Below are 16431 nucleotides of genomic sequence, written 5' to 3'. Positions count from 1 at the left end.
ATTTGTTTTAGAAAGCACTGTACCAGCTCCCACTTTCTGCAGAGCTGTTGAATAGAGTCAGGAGGAGAGAACGATCTCGTTGCGGTCGGACTGGGAACACAAGAGTCCTAGCTAGGATCTGTCCCACGAGTAGGAGTAGAGAGCTGTGACCAGCTTGGTAGGATTGATTTTCTATGGTTGGAAGGGGCCTGAAATAGTCACCTAGTCTAGCCTTTGGCCTTCAAGTAGAATTTTTTTTTCCAACAGAAACTCTTCAAACGGAATTTTGGAATGAGAAATACAGTTAAGGATTACACTCTGGTGTCTAACCTGCATTGTTCATGATGCAGGTGACATTTCTTCCCGTTTGACATAGTTTGGCAATTGGCGATAATCCGACCTCCCTCCCAACCTCAACCTCTTTACAAGCTATCTAAATATGTTAACAGTTAACATCTTTCAATGCCAGCCCCTCCAACGAGAGCAGGATTCTCCTTGAGGTCAGGGGCGTGTCTTATTTACCTCTGTAGCTCTAACCTAGCATGGTACCAACTATTTTCAAGGTAGGCTTGAGGACCTGTTTGTGCTGGGTATAGTCAAAGATCCCCATAAGTAGATGTTGAATGAAGAAGGGAAAAAAAAAAGGGGAAATAATCTCTTAACTGTCTTTATCCCCAGAACACCTACCATACACATAAGCACAAAGCAATCACCATTTAATTAACTGTCCAGTTATCCATGGAAACAAGGAGGTCCCTCTATGCTCTTCTGTGGGCCTTCTTTCTATACCAACACGACTTACCATTTACTGTGCACATTGTTATGTACCGGATACTTGGGGGCTTTTTAAAATAAATGCTCTCTAAGCCTCACAGCCATGTAAGGTAGATGACATACTCATGTTGAAGATGAGGAAACCAAGGTGCAAAGAGATCAAGTAGCCTTCCCGAGGTCACGGGTCAAAGATATGTCAGAGCTGGGATTTGTACATAATGTTCGCAGGCCCCAGAGACCAGGCTCAATTCTTTTTGTTTGCATCGATCTGAGACGGAGCTGAAAACACTGCCTACAAGCAGCACCCTATCTCAGGACTTCCTTCCTTGCCCTTTGGCCTTTTCCTTCTCATGTTTCTGAGATCTAGGGTCAAACCCTTTGGACGATACAGTTCTGTGTTGGGGTGTGTGTGTGTGTGTGTGTATCTCATTGTAATTACAGGGAAGACAACTTCTTACTTCAAGCCTGCTATCTTCATCTCTAAATCCCCTCTCTACCACACCTCCAGCCTGGTCTGCAGATGTGCTGGGACCACACCAGTAGAATGACAGACAGCCAGACTGGAAACATTAGCACCAGGCTCGGCCATCGAGTCAAGCAGGAACCCGAGTAATAGTAGCGATGGGCAAGAGAAGGGAGGGACTTGGAGTCCAGGAGATTGGCAACTGATCCCTGGGAGCTCTGGAGAGGTTTGCATTTCTCTCATAAACACTGGGAGCTGATTTGTCTCCTGACATACAAGCAGCCTTTCTGACTTGCCAAGAAGTGGCCCGCTAAGAAAATAGAAATTTGAGGGTAGGGAGAGTAGAGAAGTCAGCAGCCAGCATGAGGACTTTGGGTTCTGGAGGGTGGGAAGAAGGCCAGTGCCAGGAGGGGAGAGAATGGTGTACCAAAGGAAGTGGGATAGGACCACAGACTTCTTGGTAAAATTTGCCAGTTTCTCTGAAGAGCAAAAAACAAAGCATAACAAACTTGTGGCAAAATTATTCATACTGAGATGTTCTGGACAATGTGTAACCTCTCACAGAAATACTGGGGTTATAAAATCTGATTGCAAAAGGGCAACCATTTACCCCAAAGAAATGGACTTCTAGTGATGGCATTTTAGGCACCAGTGAGATGAAAGGAAGGGAGAGATATTGAGGATAGGGGAGTGTTTTTCCCAGCTCCCCAGAAGTCATAGTTCTGCTACATGTGAGACCATCCCTAATGGGGGTGTGGGGAGCATGGAAGGAACAGTTTCTTTCCCAGCACAACTGGAGTCACGTGGCTTCACACTTGTCTGCTGACCCCACGATGTCCTTGTCCCACTCCTCCTCAGAGTAGGATTCCCCTGAGGGGCCCTGAGGCCAGCTTTGCTTTGGACTGATTTTCTGCCAGTGTTCAGCCAGGAATACCAAATGTGTTCCAAGGATAGTTGGTTAGAAGCCCAGCCACCTTGGAAAATCTAGGAAGGGAGATCGTAGAGTACCAGGTGGTCTTCCTTGCTTCTGTGGCGCCCTGCATGCTGTGTTGGCCTTCTAAAGATGCAAGAGGAGATTTGAGTCCCATGTCCCATTTTTTTAATGAAGCAAATACCCATTTTTATTTGATAAAACTGCAGATTACAAGTCACTTCTCCAACTTATTTATTTCTTATTTATTTCTGAGAGTGTACATTCTTTACTTTGCATTATAAATTAGAAATGTAAGGACCTTGTTGTTCCACTTTACTGTGCAGCTAACATTTGTGTCCATGCCCATTTAATTAATTTATTATGATGATGATTTGGGGTTTTTATCCACTAAGTTTGGGGGTGTCTTTTTTCATATATATATTTTTTATTTTAATTCCAGTGTAGTTAATATACAGTGCTGTATTAGTTTCAGGTGTACAATATAGTGATTCAACACTTCCACACATCCCATTCTTAGATAGAAAAATTGGGGCCCAAAGGGAAAAGTGGCTTGTGCAAGGTTATGGAGAGTGGGTACCCAAGCTGGGATTTTTGACTCCATGATCCTACCTCCCAGTTTAAAAAACACTTCTTTTCTTTAGTACAAATTGTATATGTCTAAGATGTACAACATGCTGATTTGATATACATATGTATATGTATTGAAATGATTACTAGAGTCAAGCTAATTAGCATCATCTCTTCACATAGTTACCATTTACTTTGTGGGGAGAACACTTGAAATCTGCTCTCTTAGCAAATGTCCGGGATACAACCTAGTATTATTAATTATACTCATCATGCTGTACATTAGATCTCTAGACATATTATTCATCTTATGTAACTGCAACTTTATACCCTTTGACCAACATCTCCCCATTTCCCCCACCCCTGGGCCCTGGTAACCTCCGTTCTACTCTCTGCTTCTATAGATTTGATGTGTTTTTAGATTTCACAAAAAGTGAGACCATGCAATTTTTTTTTTTTCCTGTATCTGGCTTATTTCACTTAGCATAATGTCCTCCAGGTTCATCCATGTTGTTGCAAGTGGCGAGATGTTTTTTTTAAGGTTGAATAATATTCTGTTGTATATATGTACCACAGTTTCTTTATCAGCTCTTTGACTGACTGACACTTAGGCTGTTTCTTTACCTTGGTTATTGTGAATAATGCTGCAATGAGCTTGGGATGCAATAAACATGGGAGCACAGATATCTCTTCCAGGTATGGATTTCCGTTTCTTTCCATCTGCCAATGTTTAACACCCACTCTGTAAAAAGAACACAAATTTCGAGACAGGAAAACTCTATTTCTGAGTTGGCTTTCCTGTTGAGTACCTGGGTGACATGGGCCAAATCTTTTGGGATATCAGTAGCCTCATTTCTGTAATTCTCTTACCACTCCGTTAGGGCTATTAAAAGAATGAAATAAGAATAAATGGAAAGAAATTAAGATAAATTTATTGTGTAAAACTAGCAGTAAGCATGCTCATAATTGGTTTCTTTTTCTTTGATTCTGTTTTGTCTTTCTCTCTTTCGCGTTCTCCCTATCTCCTGTTGAGTAGATTAATAGACTCTATGCCAGGCTACTCTGAGATTGTTGCAAGAAAGACTCTCAGGGTCATGATTCCACTGGAAAACCTCACCCTGCAGTTGCTTCCCCGTTGATCCCTTGGTCAAAGGCCCATTTCAAAAATCAATCCACATTCTTCTGAGGCAAAATAATTCCAACCTTCTTTTTCTTCTTTTGGCATTCCAAAGATCTGTCAACTCCTGTAAGAGTCATGGTAGATATTCTTTTGTAGGTCATCCCAGTTTTCTTTCACCACAAAATACTGAGATTTGGTATAATTAGAGCCTAGGGGGGTGAATGGGCCTGCCCCTGTCCCTTCTCCAGTGAGTTTCACTCCTGTCTACCAGCTGCAGCTGTCTGGTTGTGTGTACTTGTGGGCAGGAGCAGGGACTTAGGGTCAACTGGTTTGAGTTAAACATTCTCTAGGAGCTAAGTCTTCTTCTTTTTTTTCTTTTGTTTAAGATTTATTTAAGAAAGAGAGAGCGTCCAAGCAGGGGGAGGGGCAGAGGGAGAGGGAGAGAAAATCTCAAGCAGGCTCCCTGCTGAGTGTGGAGCCCAACGTGGGGCTTGATCTCACAACCCTCAGATCATGACCTGAGCTGAAAGCAAGAGTCAGATGCTTAACCGACGGAGCCACCCAGATGCCCCTAAGGCTTCTTAAGGAACTACTTTTGTATCCTGTAAGGAGTCATTAATAAGTAGTTAACACCCAAGGAGTGAGTTACTCAGAAATTGCAGCTAGATCAATTTATATAGCAAAGTATAGAATTGAGTTAGTTATGCAAATCGCTGAAGCCAAAATAAGTGTGATATCAGTTTCCTGGGTATCATAGGCCAAAACATTCTAGAGGGACAACACAGCCTTCATGTTCCATTGGTTTAGGTTTTTAAATTAAATGGTCCCTCCCGTGTTACAGGTTTGATGTGATTAACACCCTCCTTGATAGGGGCCAGAATGGAAGATTCTAGAATCAGACATCAGTTCAGATGTTGGTGCTACTGTAGCTCACAAATTGTGCGACCTGGGACAAGACAGTTTCTTAAGCCTTAGTTTCCCCATCAGCAAAATGGGCATAACCGTGTCCATTTCAGAATGTTACTAGTGGGGCGCCTGGGTGGCTCAGTTGGTTAAGCGACTGCCTTCGGCTCAGGTCATGATCCTGGAGTCCTGGGATCGAGTCCCGCATCGGGCTCCCTGCTCGGCAGGGAGTCTGCTTCTCCCTCTGACCCTCCTCCCTCTCATGCTCTCTGTATCTCATTCTCTCTGTCTCAAATAAATAAATAAAATCTTTAAAAAAAAAAAAAAGAATGTTACTAGTAAAAGCCAATGCAATCATGTATGGAAAAGTATTCACCATTGTGCCTTGCATATCAATTAGGGCTCAGTAAATATTAGCTATTATTATTATTATTATTATTATTACCATTAGCCTTTATCATTTTCACCTACATCCTAAGAATCATTTCATTCTGTTTTTTTTTTTCAAAAAGCGAAAGATTTATACAATCTGAAGAGAAACCAGAGTATCATTCTGTTTTTTTAAACAGATGTATTGAGGTATAATTAACCCATAAGATGGACTCATTTGCATTATACTTTTGCCTGATGGGAAAGAAAGGATGGTCTAACTGTCTAAGCCTTCCCCTAACGAAACACACAACTCCCCTGATTTCTCTTCATCCACTGTTCCACAAAGGGCACTTCCCAAGCCCCGTTTATATCTGGTGTGCATTTGCACATCAGTGATGAGTTTAATCTGGGGGCTTGTTCATTGTTGGGTGTGTGTGTGCAAGGACATGAGGTGTACATGCATGCATGCACACCGTGCATTTGAAGGAAGCCCAGTAAAAAGACATCTTGAGACCATTCATTAGCGTCAACTCACCAAGTGCATTGGTGCCTCGATTTCTTGCTACAGGACAGCCCTGCATTAGATGCCACAGAGAAGAGAGACTTTTAAGGACCTTAAAAAGTGATACCTACACGTGTGTACATAAGTTGACAGAAAGAAGATGGAGTTTGGGGTCATCACTTACTACATCCAGGACTTTGGAAAAGTCAACCTCAGAGGCTTGTTACCCTCAAGTGGAAAATGGAGTTAAGGATCTGCCTTACCTGGTTGATAGGGTTGTTGTGAGGCTCTCTTGTAGTAATGTATGTGAAATCTCTTCATAAATTGTTGGCTAGGCGACCGTAAGTCACAAATGGGAGTTACATAACATTCGAGTGCCGGATTGTGCACTTTGGAAATCACATGTCTGGAGAGGGCCAGGTTGTGGGCTGGAGCTATTAGGGAATGCTTCGTAGAGGAAAAGGGACTTTGCCTGAGCCCCCAAGATCATACAGGACATCAGCAGGTGGAAAAGAGTGGGAGGAGAAGGATGATCTGGGTGGTGGAATTAAAAATAAGCAAAGACTTGGTGTGTCAACTATATTTCATTAAAAAAAAAAAAAAAAGCAAGGACTCCAGAGGCCGGAATAAGCATACAAGCACACACCAAGTGATATAAAACATGGGAGGGAGTAAAGTTACCAAGGTAGTTATAATGGATGGTTCCTCTTCTGAAAGGACTCCCTCCTTCCGGGCAAGTTAACACATCATTCGCCTGGTCTCTTAGCTCCGTGGAGGCAGGAGCCCTTATCCTTCTCTGATCTCTCTCTAGTGCCCATCACAGTACCTGGCACATAGTAGGCACTCAATAAATGCTCAACAAATGCAAGAATAGATGGATGGTCATGTCCGTTGCCATTCTTGTCTGGTTGCTTTATCAGCCACTGAATCAGGGATTATCTTTTAACTCCTTCTACATGGTACAGCCCCATCTGCTGTCGGGATTTATGAAATTCTTTGCAGTGATGCCAATACTCGGTGTGGTTTTTCTCCACCCTGTCCCAGAAGACTCCCTACCCCCGGCAAACAATAAGGTGACCAGCAAGTCGTGTGAGTACAACGGGACCACTTACCAACACGGTGAGCTGTTCGTGGCTGAAGGGCTCTTTCAGAACCGGCAACCCAATCAGTGTACCCAGTGCAGCTGTTCGGTAAGACCTGGCGTCCTAATGTCCCTGCTGGCCCTACCTCAACACCAGAGCTCCTCCTGGGTTTACACCTTTACTTGGAGCCTACACTGTAAGGTGTTTGGAAGGAAGACGAATTGCATTTATTTTTTTTAAAAGATTGAGTTATTTGAGAGAGAGAGAGAGAGAGCAAGCGGGGAGAGGGGCAGAGGGAGAGGGAAAGAATCTCAAGCCGACTCCCTGCTGAGCACGGAGCCCAACACGGGGCTCGATCTCACGACCCCTGAGATCATGACCTGAGCTGAAAGCAAGAGTTGGACACTTAACCGACTCAACCACCGAGGATGCCCCAAGACGAATTGCATTTAAATCCTAAGCCTCCCTGTCAATCCAGACTCCCTGATTTTCATGAACCCTGAACAACCCTGACCTGTGTGAAAGAAATCAGACCCAATCATATCCTGGTCTTTATTAAAGCTTTAGGACTGTTTAAATGGACAAACATGCACTGATGGTCTTGATCTGTCCTCTTTTTTAAAACAGTCACCCCAGCAAACCCTTCATCAGAAGGACTCAACTATCTGAAGCCTTGGGGATGCCATGAGCAGAAAATCAATCAGTGCCATCTAAGGCCAGTCAGTCCAATTCACAAGAAAACGGGGCTATCTCTTGGCTCCCATCTCTGGTGTATTCTCCCAACCAGTTTTCCCCTGATGCCCTGCAGTGAGAACTCTCTCAGCAAAACATGGTTATTCCTCTGATGTTACTTGTCCGAAGAACCGTATATACCTTAGGAATAAAGTATATTGATTATATCTTCATTGAATTGTGCAGTGCAGAGAATGTAAGAGGTAGAACCAGAAAATGGAAGAAAATGGCTGTTTCAACTCAAGTGTGAGGGAATGAAGTTTGATGTAGGAATTTTTTTTGCCTTTAAGGGTATTAAACACTGGATTGCTGAAGGAAGTTCTAGAATCTCCTCCCTTAGGGACTTTTAGTAAAAATATGGTATCTCGGTAGTTTAGGAGAATTTGGTTGTGGCCTTCCCTTCCTAATGACTTTTCAGGGACCCTTCTAGCCCCAGAATAATATGCTTCTAAGAACAAGGTTTAGGGGCACCTGGGTGGCTTAGTTGGCTAAGCGTCTGCCTTTGGCTTGGGTCATGATCTCGGGCTCCTGGGATCGAGCCCCATGTCAGGGCTCCCTGCTCAGTGGGGAGTCTGCTTCCTCCTCTCCTTCTGCCCCTCCCACTGCCCGTGTTCTCTCTCTCTCTCAAATAAATGAATAAAATATTTTTTAAAAAAAGAACAAGGTTTAAGGAATGATGTTTGGAACATAGAACTTTAGGAAGTGGAAAGTATGTAAAGACAGACATAGCAGGTAAATTTGCTCCTCTCCCTTGCCTTGTGCTGAACTGAACTGTCCATTCAGATCATTTGTGTAGTTTTGTATTACCCCAGAGAACTTGTCTCCATGGTTTGGAGTGTTATAAAAGGTGGCTCTCATGCAAATCTGCATTCCCTGAAATCCCAATATCCAGCTGGGGTGTGATGGGGACCAGAGGATATAATGAACAGAAAAGAGAGGAGCAAGACCATATTTGGGGGTTTGGCAGGCCGATGGCGTCCCTTACACGGACTGCTTTTGCACCGTCTTTGACCAGGAGGTCCAAAGAGGAGGGCCAACTCTTCAGTAACATAGTCTCTGGCATGGAGAAAGAGTAAACAGGAAAAAATAAAGCATAATGACATTTAGGAAGTGTCTAGAACTAACCTTGGGAGAACACTGAGAAGAAGAGGAATGTTTTGAGTCCCTACTCATCCCAGGTCCTCTCGACCTTCAATTCTGTTTCTCCTTCGCAGGAGGGGAATGTGTACTGTGGTCTCAAGACTTGCCCCAAGTTAACCTGTGCGTTCCCAGTCTCTGTTCCGGATTCCTGTTGCCGGGTGTGCAGAGGTATGTGTCCCGTAGCCCGAGACAGAGGGGTGCTGCCGTTCTGGAGAGCAGGACTTAGAGGAGAGGGAAATGCCTGGCCAGTGTCGTAAGCAAGGGAATTTTCTATGGTGGCCTCGGTTTTTAGCCGGGGTTGGGGGGGGAGGGCAGTCCATTCACAAAAGGGAGGAAGGAAACACTGATTTTAAGGGCCACCAGCTGAAAGAGTCATGAGTTCAAGCTTCACATTGGGCGTAGAGCTTACTTTTAAAAAAAGAAAGTATTTGTGCTGACACATACTGTACTTACTAACGCCCGTCAGTTGTTTTTTTTTTTTTTTTTTTTTGAGAGAGAGAGAAAGTGCAAGCATGCAAGCGGGGGGCGGGGAGGGGCAGAGGGGGAGAGAGAGAGAATCCCAGGCCGGCTCCACACTCAGCGTGGAGCCCAAGTGGGGCTCGATCTCACGACCCTGAGATCATGACCTGAGCCGAAATCAAGATTTGGCTGCTTAACCGACTGAGCCACCCAGGCGCCCCGCCAGTCTCAATTCTAAATACTTCATCGACATGAACTCATTTACTCCCATGATGACCCTGTGTGAAGAGTATGATGAGTATTCCCATTTTATGGATGATGAAACTGAGGCGGAGCGAGGTTAACAGCTTAGTCCAAGGTTACGTAGCTAGTAGTGCAGACTCCAGGCTCTCCCCCACTTCACTTTGCCCCTGAAAAGAATGGCTCCCTGTTGCCAGGAATACACATCCACCCCCTGCCCCAGACAGTGAAGGCCTCCCACACCGTAGCTTCAGCTTACCTTTCTAGGCCCACATTCTTCCATTCACACACATCAGATTCTACTCACAGTATCCCTTTGCTCTCTTGCCTTCGTGCCTTCGCTCTCCCCCCTCAAGATTTCTCGTCAGAATCACCTGGAGAACTTTCAGAGCCTCAGACAATAATTGCAAGATTGTGATTCAACGGCTTTGGGGTGGGGTCCCGGGATGTGCATGTGGGCAGACCCCATTGTCCACTCGGAGGCAGGTGGTCCGTAGACTCTGCTTTGAGAATCCATTCCTGAGACCACGTAGATGACGGGAGGCAGCCCCGAACAGTGGTTTCTGTTTGAGTTTAGTGCACTTAAACTGAGCATATTAAAAGTCCGAAACCTGAAAGCAATAGAAAAGTAACAGATATCACTCTCTGATTGGTCAGAGCCTCTACTTCCAACCGTAGAGCAACCAACTCTGGGGTGAATGAGTGACAGCCATTTCATGATAAGGAACTGGGAGGTCAGGGGAACAAAGTGGCTGCCTAAGTAAGAACTGCACATGTACAGCAAGATCTTAGAGGAGGGAACATTGCCGCTTTCTGGAAAATACTTTTCCTTCCATCTCTGTCTGTGGAAATCCTATGGGTTTCTCAAGATACAGTTCAAACACGGCCTCCTCAGATTCTGACACAGGCCGTCCTCTGGCCGCATTACAGTAAATACTAGATGGAAGGCCTTTCTCTCTTCTCTGCCGTCCCACTGCCATCCCTCATTTCTCCACCCTGAATTCCTGCTTATCCAAAGGCCAGCCCAACTACCACCTCCTCCACGAAGCATTTTGTTTTTTTAATCCTGTAGGTTAGGAGTAAACCTTCCTCCTTTCTGAGACTCCTCTGCCCTTACCGGGTGATGCTCCTGTAACATTAATCACTGTGTTACTTTTTTTTTTTTTTTTTTAATTATGTGTACCCATGCCTTACCCTCCCTACCAATTCTGAGCTCCTTAAGGCAGGAACTATTTCTGGTTCATCTCTTCTTACCCCTCCCTGCTCTAGGTACAGAGTAGGCACTCTGAATGAACACACACTAGCTTGGAAATAACTGCCGAAATTACAGTTTGAATTAGATGCAACTAACATATATTATTGCTGTGTCTTCTGCCTCTGAATTACCGATGGACTGTGGTAGGGGTGGTGCTGGCTGAACCCAATGGGTTCACAGTCATTTCTGATCCCCAGGTGGTTTTTCCTCCCCCATTGCCCTTCAGGACACTCTAAGTAATATATTCTATATATTCTAATATACACTATAAGTAATAATTCTTCTTTTAGGAAGAAATGACCTTGGGGCACCTGGGTCATTCAGTGGTTTAAGCATCTGCCTTCGGCTCAGGTCATGATCCCAGGGTCCTTGGATCGAGTCCCACATTGGGCTCCCTGCTCGGCTGGGAGTCTGCTTCTCCCTCTCCCTCTCCCACTCTCCCTGCTTGTGCTCTCTCTCTCTCTCTGTCAAATAAATAAATAAAACCTTTTTAAAAGAAAAAAAGAGAAAGGAAGAAATGACCTTGTTCTGAGTACCAGTGTATGCTCATCCCTTTTCATATGCTCTTTCTAGTGGTCTTCACAAGTCAGTGTGGATTTAGCCACAGCCTGATTTGGTTTGTACTCCAAGAAGGCCCTGGATCTTTCTCTCCTGCTTTCTCACAGTGCGTGTGTCTGTACGTCAGTAGAGCTATGACATTTAAGCCAGAAGAGATGGGTGTTTTGTTCCTCATCTACCTACCCACCTTTGCCCCAACGTCACTTGAGTCTGCTCCGAAGGGAAGAGAACCTGTACGGAGCAGACGCATACACGTGGTTGCTCACATAACCATATTTTGTTTGGGGGAAAAAGATACGGTGAGAAATCTAAACTGAAGAACAATTCATAAGAGAAAGGAAATTGCCAAAAGACATGTTATTGCCTCTGAGAGACGGTGTGGGGCAGCGGACGTAGGCTCTGAAGCCAGAAGGACTCAGATTTGGTGTTATGGAGCTCCCACCTACTAGTGATGTAGGCGAGCTGCTTGCCCCCACAGAGCCTTGTTTTTTTTCAGCTCTGAAAATGGAGATTATAGTACCTATCACCCATGGAAAGGTTGTAAAAATTAACCAAGATGACGTGAAGAGCTAGGGGAAATTCTTATACAGAGTTGTTGCTTCATACGAGACAATGATTATATTTCATATAATATTATTGTATTTATTGGCCTGGGGTTAAGTACGATTGCACCCTCTCCTCTCTGTCTGATAGTCTTGCCTTTTTTTCTTAATCTCCACACATAGAACGTCATTTCTCATCCCTCTTGTGGTAACAGATCCTGGGACTCACCATCTTCTCGACTCTTCTCTTGTCACAATTTAACTTTCTTTCCTTTTATGGTGCCCTCAGAAGCAACACATAAAAGTGAGCTCTGCCTGATCATGCGCTATCCCTTCACACACCTGCCAATTCGCGAAGTTCTTTCTCCGCCATCTCTCCTCCAGCCTCAATAAACCCTTCTCTTTCATCTTTCCCTGTGAAGGCTCAATCCTCCACTTTCATAAAATTGATGCTTTTCTCTCTGCCCCTAATTTCTTTACATCTTTCAGTTGTGTAGAATGTGATTGAATCTCCTTTGAAGTGCTAATTTTGGAAGCACCTCATTATTTTTTTTCCTGCTTAACCGATGTTTCTACAAAGGTCTGTCTTGCATAAGCATATTACTCCTACAGCAGGGAATGCAGACACACTTCTCCCCTATGCTGACCACCCTAATTGCAGGCAAAATACTGCAGAAGAAATAACTTTTGAGTGCTGAGCTTGCACATAAAGGGCCCCATTGACACAGGCTGTCTGCGCCATCCCCAGACCCGGGTGCACGCCTCTCTTCCTGGGTCACATGGCAGTCTGAGCCACGGACTGGATCTCAACCCCAGCCTCAGGGATTTAGACCTGTCCTTGAGGCTGGGGTGGTCAGAACATTGGCAGGGGGCATATCCTTGCTGGCACTTGAGCAAACCTCATCTGGACTGGAAGTGGCGTGCAAACAGCCACTGGAACCTGAAGGGAAACTTGATCAGAAGAAAATTCTCATACGACTGCCACATTCTGGGCAGGCAGGCCTCAAACCCAGACCCACCCCCAACTTGCCTCTACCCCGCTTATCATTTCTGCTTCCTGTCTCCTGCCTACCTTGCCAAAGCAAAGGGGAAGGCTATGTACTTGGACTCTAGACAAGGGAGAGGTTTTGGGGATAGGCTCTTTGCTGTATTGAGAGCCAAGCCCGTGTAGACAGTGTACATATGTCACATTTACTCTGTGCCAGGCTGTAGTCTAAGTACTTACGGGCGTAATATCTCGTTTAATCCTCCCAACAAAGTTAGAACTGTTATTAGCCCCATTTTACGGATGAGGAGACTGAGCAGGGAAGTTCCGTGATTGGCCCAAGGATATGTGGCAGTGAAGTGGTAGAGCTAGAATTTGAACCTTGTCAGCCTGGCTCTAGAGCCCCAAGCTCTTACACTCCCTGGCGGGAGCCATTCATGGGAACATGACAAGGGACCTCTCCTAGGGCAAGGGCATAGAGGGGGAGAGAGAACGTGTGTGACACGTTGGCACAGGCAGCTAATCCTAGAAGAGTAACCACACTGCCAGCTCTTCCCGTCATGGCCTCAACCTACCCACTCGCAACCACAGGGGAACACCTTTGTCCCACCGCTCTCTCTTTATAGGCTGAAAGAATGGAAATGTCTACCTTCTTTCACCCAGCAGACACTTCTGGAGCAACCACCGAGTACCTAGCGCTGTGCTGGTGCTGGAGATACAATGGTGAATGAAGCAAACAAGGGACCTGCCCTCGCGGAGTGTAGTGAGGAAGACACGTTTATCAAATAATGACACGAGTAGATATGAAATGGCAACTGTGCCAGGTGCTACAGGGAAAGGGGTTGGAAAAGCAAGTAATGAAGAGGGGTAGACCTCGTGAGGGAGGTGAAAGAAGACTCCTAGGGCTGTCTCTCCAGCCTCAACGCACACCACGTTCCTCTTGCTCCCTGCACCCCAGGGCAAGGGAGGTGGGACTCAAAGGTTAGGGGCATAGCCAATGACAGTCTTACATTCCCAGGATCCCTGACTTCTGATCTCCCCATGAAACTGGCCACCGTGGGCTGCAGGAGTCTATGACTGTTCTTCCTCCATTGTACACGTGCATACTACTCTAGTCCAGGCTTTTCTTCTGACGCAACTACTTGATCGTGTTGGTCAGTGCCTACCATGTCTTATCACATTATCCAGTGTCTTCAGATTGTTTTTAAAGGTGCTCTATAAAGCAAGCTGACCCTTCCTTGACCTACTACTCATCCTCGTTTGTCTGACACCAACCCACACACACCTTCTACTCCAGGCTGCCTGTTCTCTTTGTCCTCAAATATGCCATGTTCCTTCCCACTTTCACTCCTGTTATGTGCCTCTCTTAGCTCTTACTCCCCACAAGCGTGGAATAGCTTCCCTCCTCTCTTCTGCGGATTACGATCCTACCCATCTTTCAAGAGCCCAGCCTGAGTCACACCCATTCTAAAGAGCCCGACCTGATAACTGTAGTCCTCCTTGAGCTCCTTCTTGGACCACTTTCAGGGCTTAGTCTGGCTTATAGAGCCCAGCATTTAAATATTTTCTTGTATTGTTCATTGTTTCATGGGTCTTGGCTCCTTAACTGAGAAAGGAACACCTTCTTCCTCTGTGTCCCCTAGCATAGAATTAAGCATAGCTTATGGTGGATTTATTAAAAAGAAAGAGAGCTACAGCTATGAAAACTCTTGACAGCACTCCACATGCAGTCCTAGCTAGGGAGGCAGGAGAGGTGACTGAACTCCCAACATACTCAACCCAAGCTCATTTATCCAACACGTTTGCAAAGAGCCAAAGGAGAAAATTGAATCTCTTTTTATGAAGTTGAGCTACCTCTATGAACTTCCACAAGGTAACTGAAAACTGGAAGCAACTGTTAAAAAGCAGTTTGTCAGTACTCAAGACAAGTGCCCTTTTACCTAAGACTCTTGATTTCTCTTTCCAATAAAACAGCAAAATTACACCTGAGATGCCATCTTGGCTGGAACTCAGAGATCTTGAGGGAAGTGGTGCACAAGGTAGTTCATTCTTTTTAACATCATAAAAATCTACCCAAGTTTTCAAAGTTCTCAAAATCAAACAAAACTGGAGAAAATAACAGCACCTCCAAATGTAGATGCTCATGTGTCAGTCTAGCATCGTTTTTGCTTTTGTCCACATTTCCTGCAGAAACACTAGCATCGCTGGGTCATAATGATAAGGAAGGAAACATCGTTAGTGAGACATACTTCTCAAAAAAATATAAAAATGAACTCCATCATTTATGGTTTTTGAGTTGCTGTGCTCTCACCTAAACTTTGAAATGTGCTGAAACACTCTGATCTTTTCGGAGTGATAGAAGAGTCTGACCATCATTAATGAGCCCTGTTCTCAGGTGACCCGTTCATGTTCATGAAGATGGGACCATCCGAGAGATATCCCACCCTTGGCCTTCCTCTCTTCTTCTAAATCCCCACCAGAACCTTTCTTTTTCCATAGAAACTTTCCAGCTTTCTTTTGTTCTCTCTCCATCCCCTGTGCTCAGAATTCATCTCCATGTGCTTGCTGACACTCCCAGCACTCCCACCCTCCGCGGTCATTGTGTTCTTTCTTGGCATGTCTCTTAGGTCTAGAATGTTTCTTCTTAGAAAGCCCTTCAGACTGTGGATGAGACTGCATTGACTTTCATACTGAGCTTAACAAATGAATAGCCCCGATTCCTGATTGGCCATGTGGAAGAAATGCCCCCATCCTGCTCTGGGATTGGGGGTTTTTTCATGTCTATAGTTGTCTGGTTCTACAAGAAAAGTAAGGAATCCCCAGTGAAGCACGTCAGAGCAAGTATTTCTTCACAGGTTAAAGCCACTCTTCCTTCAGCCCTGTCCTTCTAAGTACTCCAAGGGATGCCATGACCGCCTGTGTCCATTATTCTCACTGGAATAGTCTTCATGAGCCTAGACCCCAGTATTTCTAGAAATTAGTCTGATTTGTCAACTGACAGCCTAAAGAGAGGGGAAAAGAAACATGAGTGAGAGGAGCCATGTCAGGCAGGGGAAGTCAGATGTGAATATTACCTCTGTCACACAACAGTAAGAACTTAACAAGTCCAAGTCTCTGTAGCCCAGGCGAAGTGGACAGTGGATACCAGGATCCAGTTATTCAAGCAAATCACTGGAAGGACTACATCCACTTACTCCTTGGCTTTAGCCATTAAAACCAGCCGCACGTCCCCTACTCCCGCCAGACATCCCATTCCTTTTCGGATGTAGGGCCAGGAGGCTAATGCAGTATTTGTGGATTGAAGGACCTTAAACTGACTGCTTTCCATTCATTCCCAGGTTTACCAGCAGTAAACATTGCTAGATCTCTGAGCTTCCCTTCTCTATCAGCTTGTTATTTTCCATGTATGGATGTTGTAGCTCAGAACTCTCTTTATTTTGGGTACTTGGACTTTGACCACTCCACTTTAGGAGTATAAAATTGCACTCTCTCCCAATGAAGCAGATATCTGTCCTCTTCAGCCTCATTTTAAACCAAGAGAGAATAAGGGATTTCATTGAAACTCACCCGCCTCTTTGACAAAGAGGATAATAAGGAGACGGCTAGCATAATGATGAGAGAATCTCAGCCAGTTCAGAAGGAATGAGCTGAAAGCATTCTCGTGGCCATTTTTTTTTTTTTTTTTTTTTTCTGCATCCAGGATCCTGGCTTTCCAAATGGAATGATTTCAAAATGAGAGGATTCCCTTTCCTACGTGCAGGCATAAATGTTTTTCTTACTGCTAGGCTTCATTTGTTTGTTTAATCCAGAGCCTTTCCTTGTTA

The 16431-nt window shown here is 44.8% G+C and overlaps 1 protein-coding gene across 11 annotated transcripts in view; it reads left to right on the top strand.

Annotated features, from left to right (window-relative positions):
- Positions 1-16431, top strand: part of CHRDL1 (chordin like 1) — a 121913-nt gene that overhangs the window by 67291 nt on the left and 38191 nt on the right. For 7 of the 11 annotated variants that reach the window (XM_045881636.3, XM_045881603.3, XM_045881622.3 and 4 more), the window contains exons 5-6: positions 6659-6804; positions 8643-8736. The exons of 1 other annotated variant lie outside the window; for it this stretch is intronic. In XM_045881636.3, coding sequence (XP_045737592.1) covers positions 6659-6804; positions 8643-8736 — 240 coding nt within the window. The remainder of the gene's footprint in view (positions 1-6658; positions 6805-8642; positions 8737-16431) is intronic. 3 more of the 11 variants (XM_045881613.3, XM_045881628.3, XM_045881583.3) reach the window with 1 other exon arrangement.

This window comes from Mirounga angustirostris, unplaced genomic scaffold, assembly GCF_029215605.1.
Source record: "Mirounga angustirostris isolate CCGP_5_RB_7025 unplaced genomic scaffold, mMirAng1.0.hap1 SCAF_11, whole genome shotgun sequence".
NCBI lineage: Eukaryota > Metazoa > Chordata > Mammalia > Carnivora > Phocidae > Mirounga > Mirounga angustirostris.
Note: the sequence above shows the minus strand (reverse complement) of the source record. Positions and strands in the feature narration are given on the sequence as shown.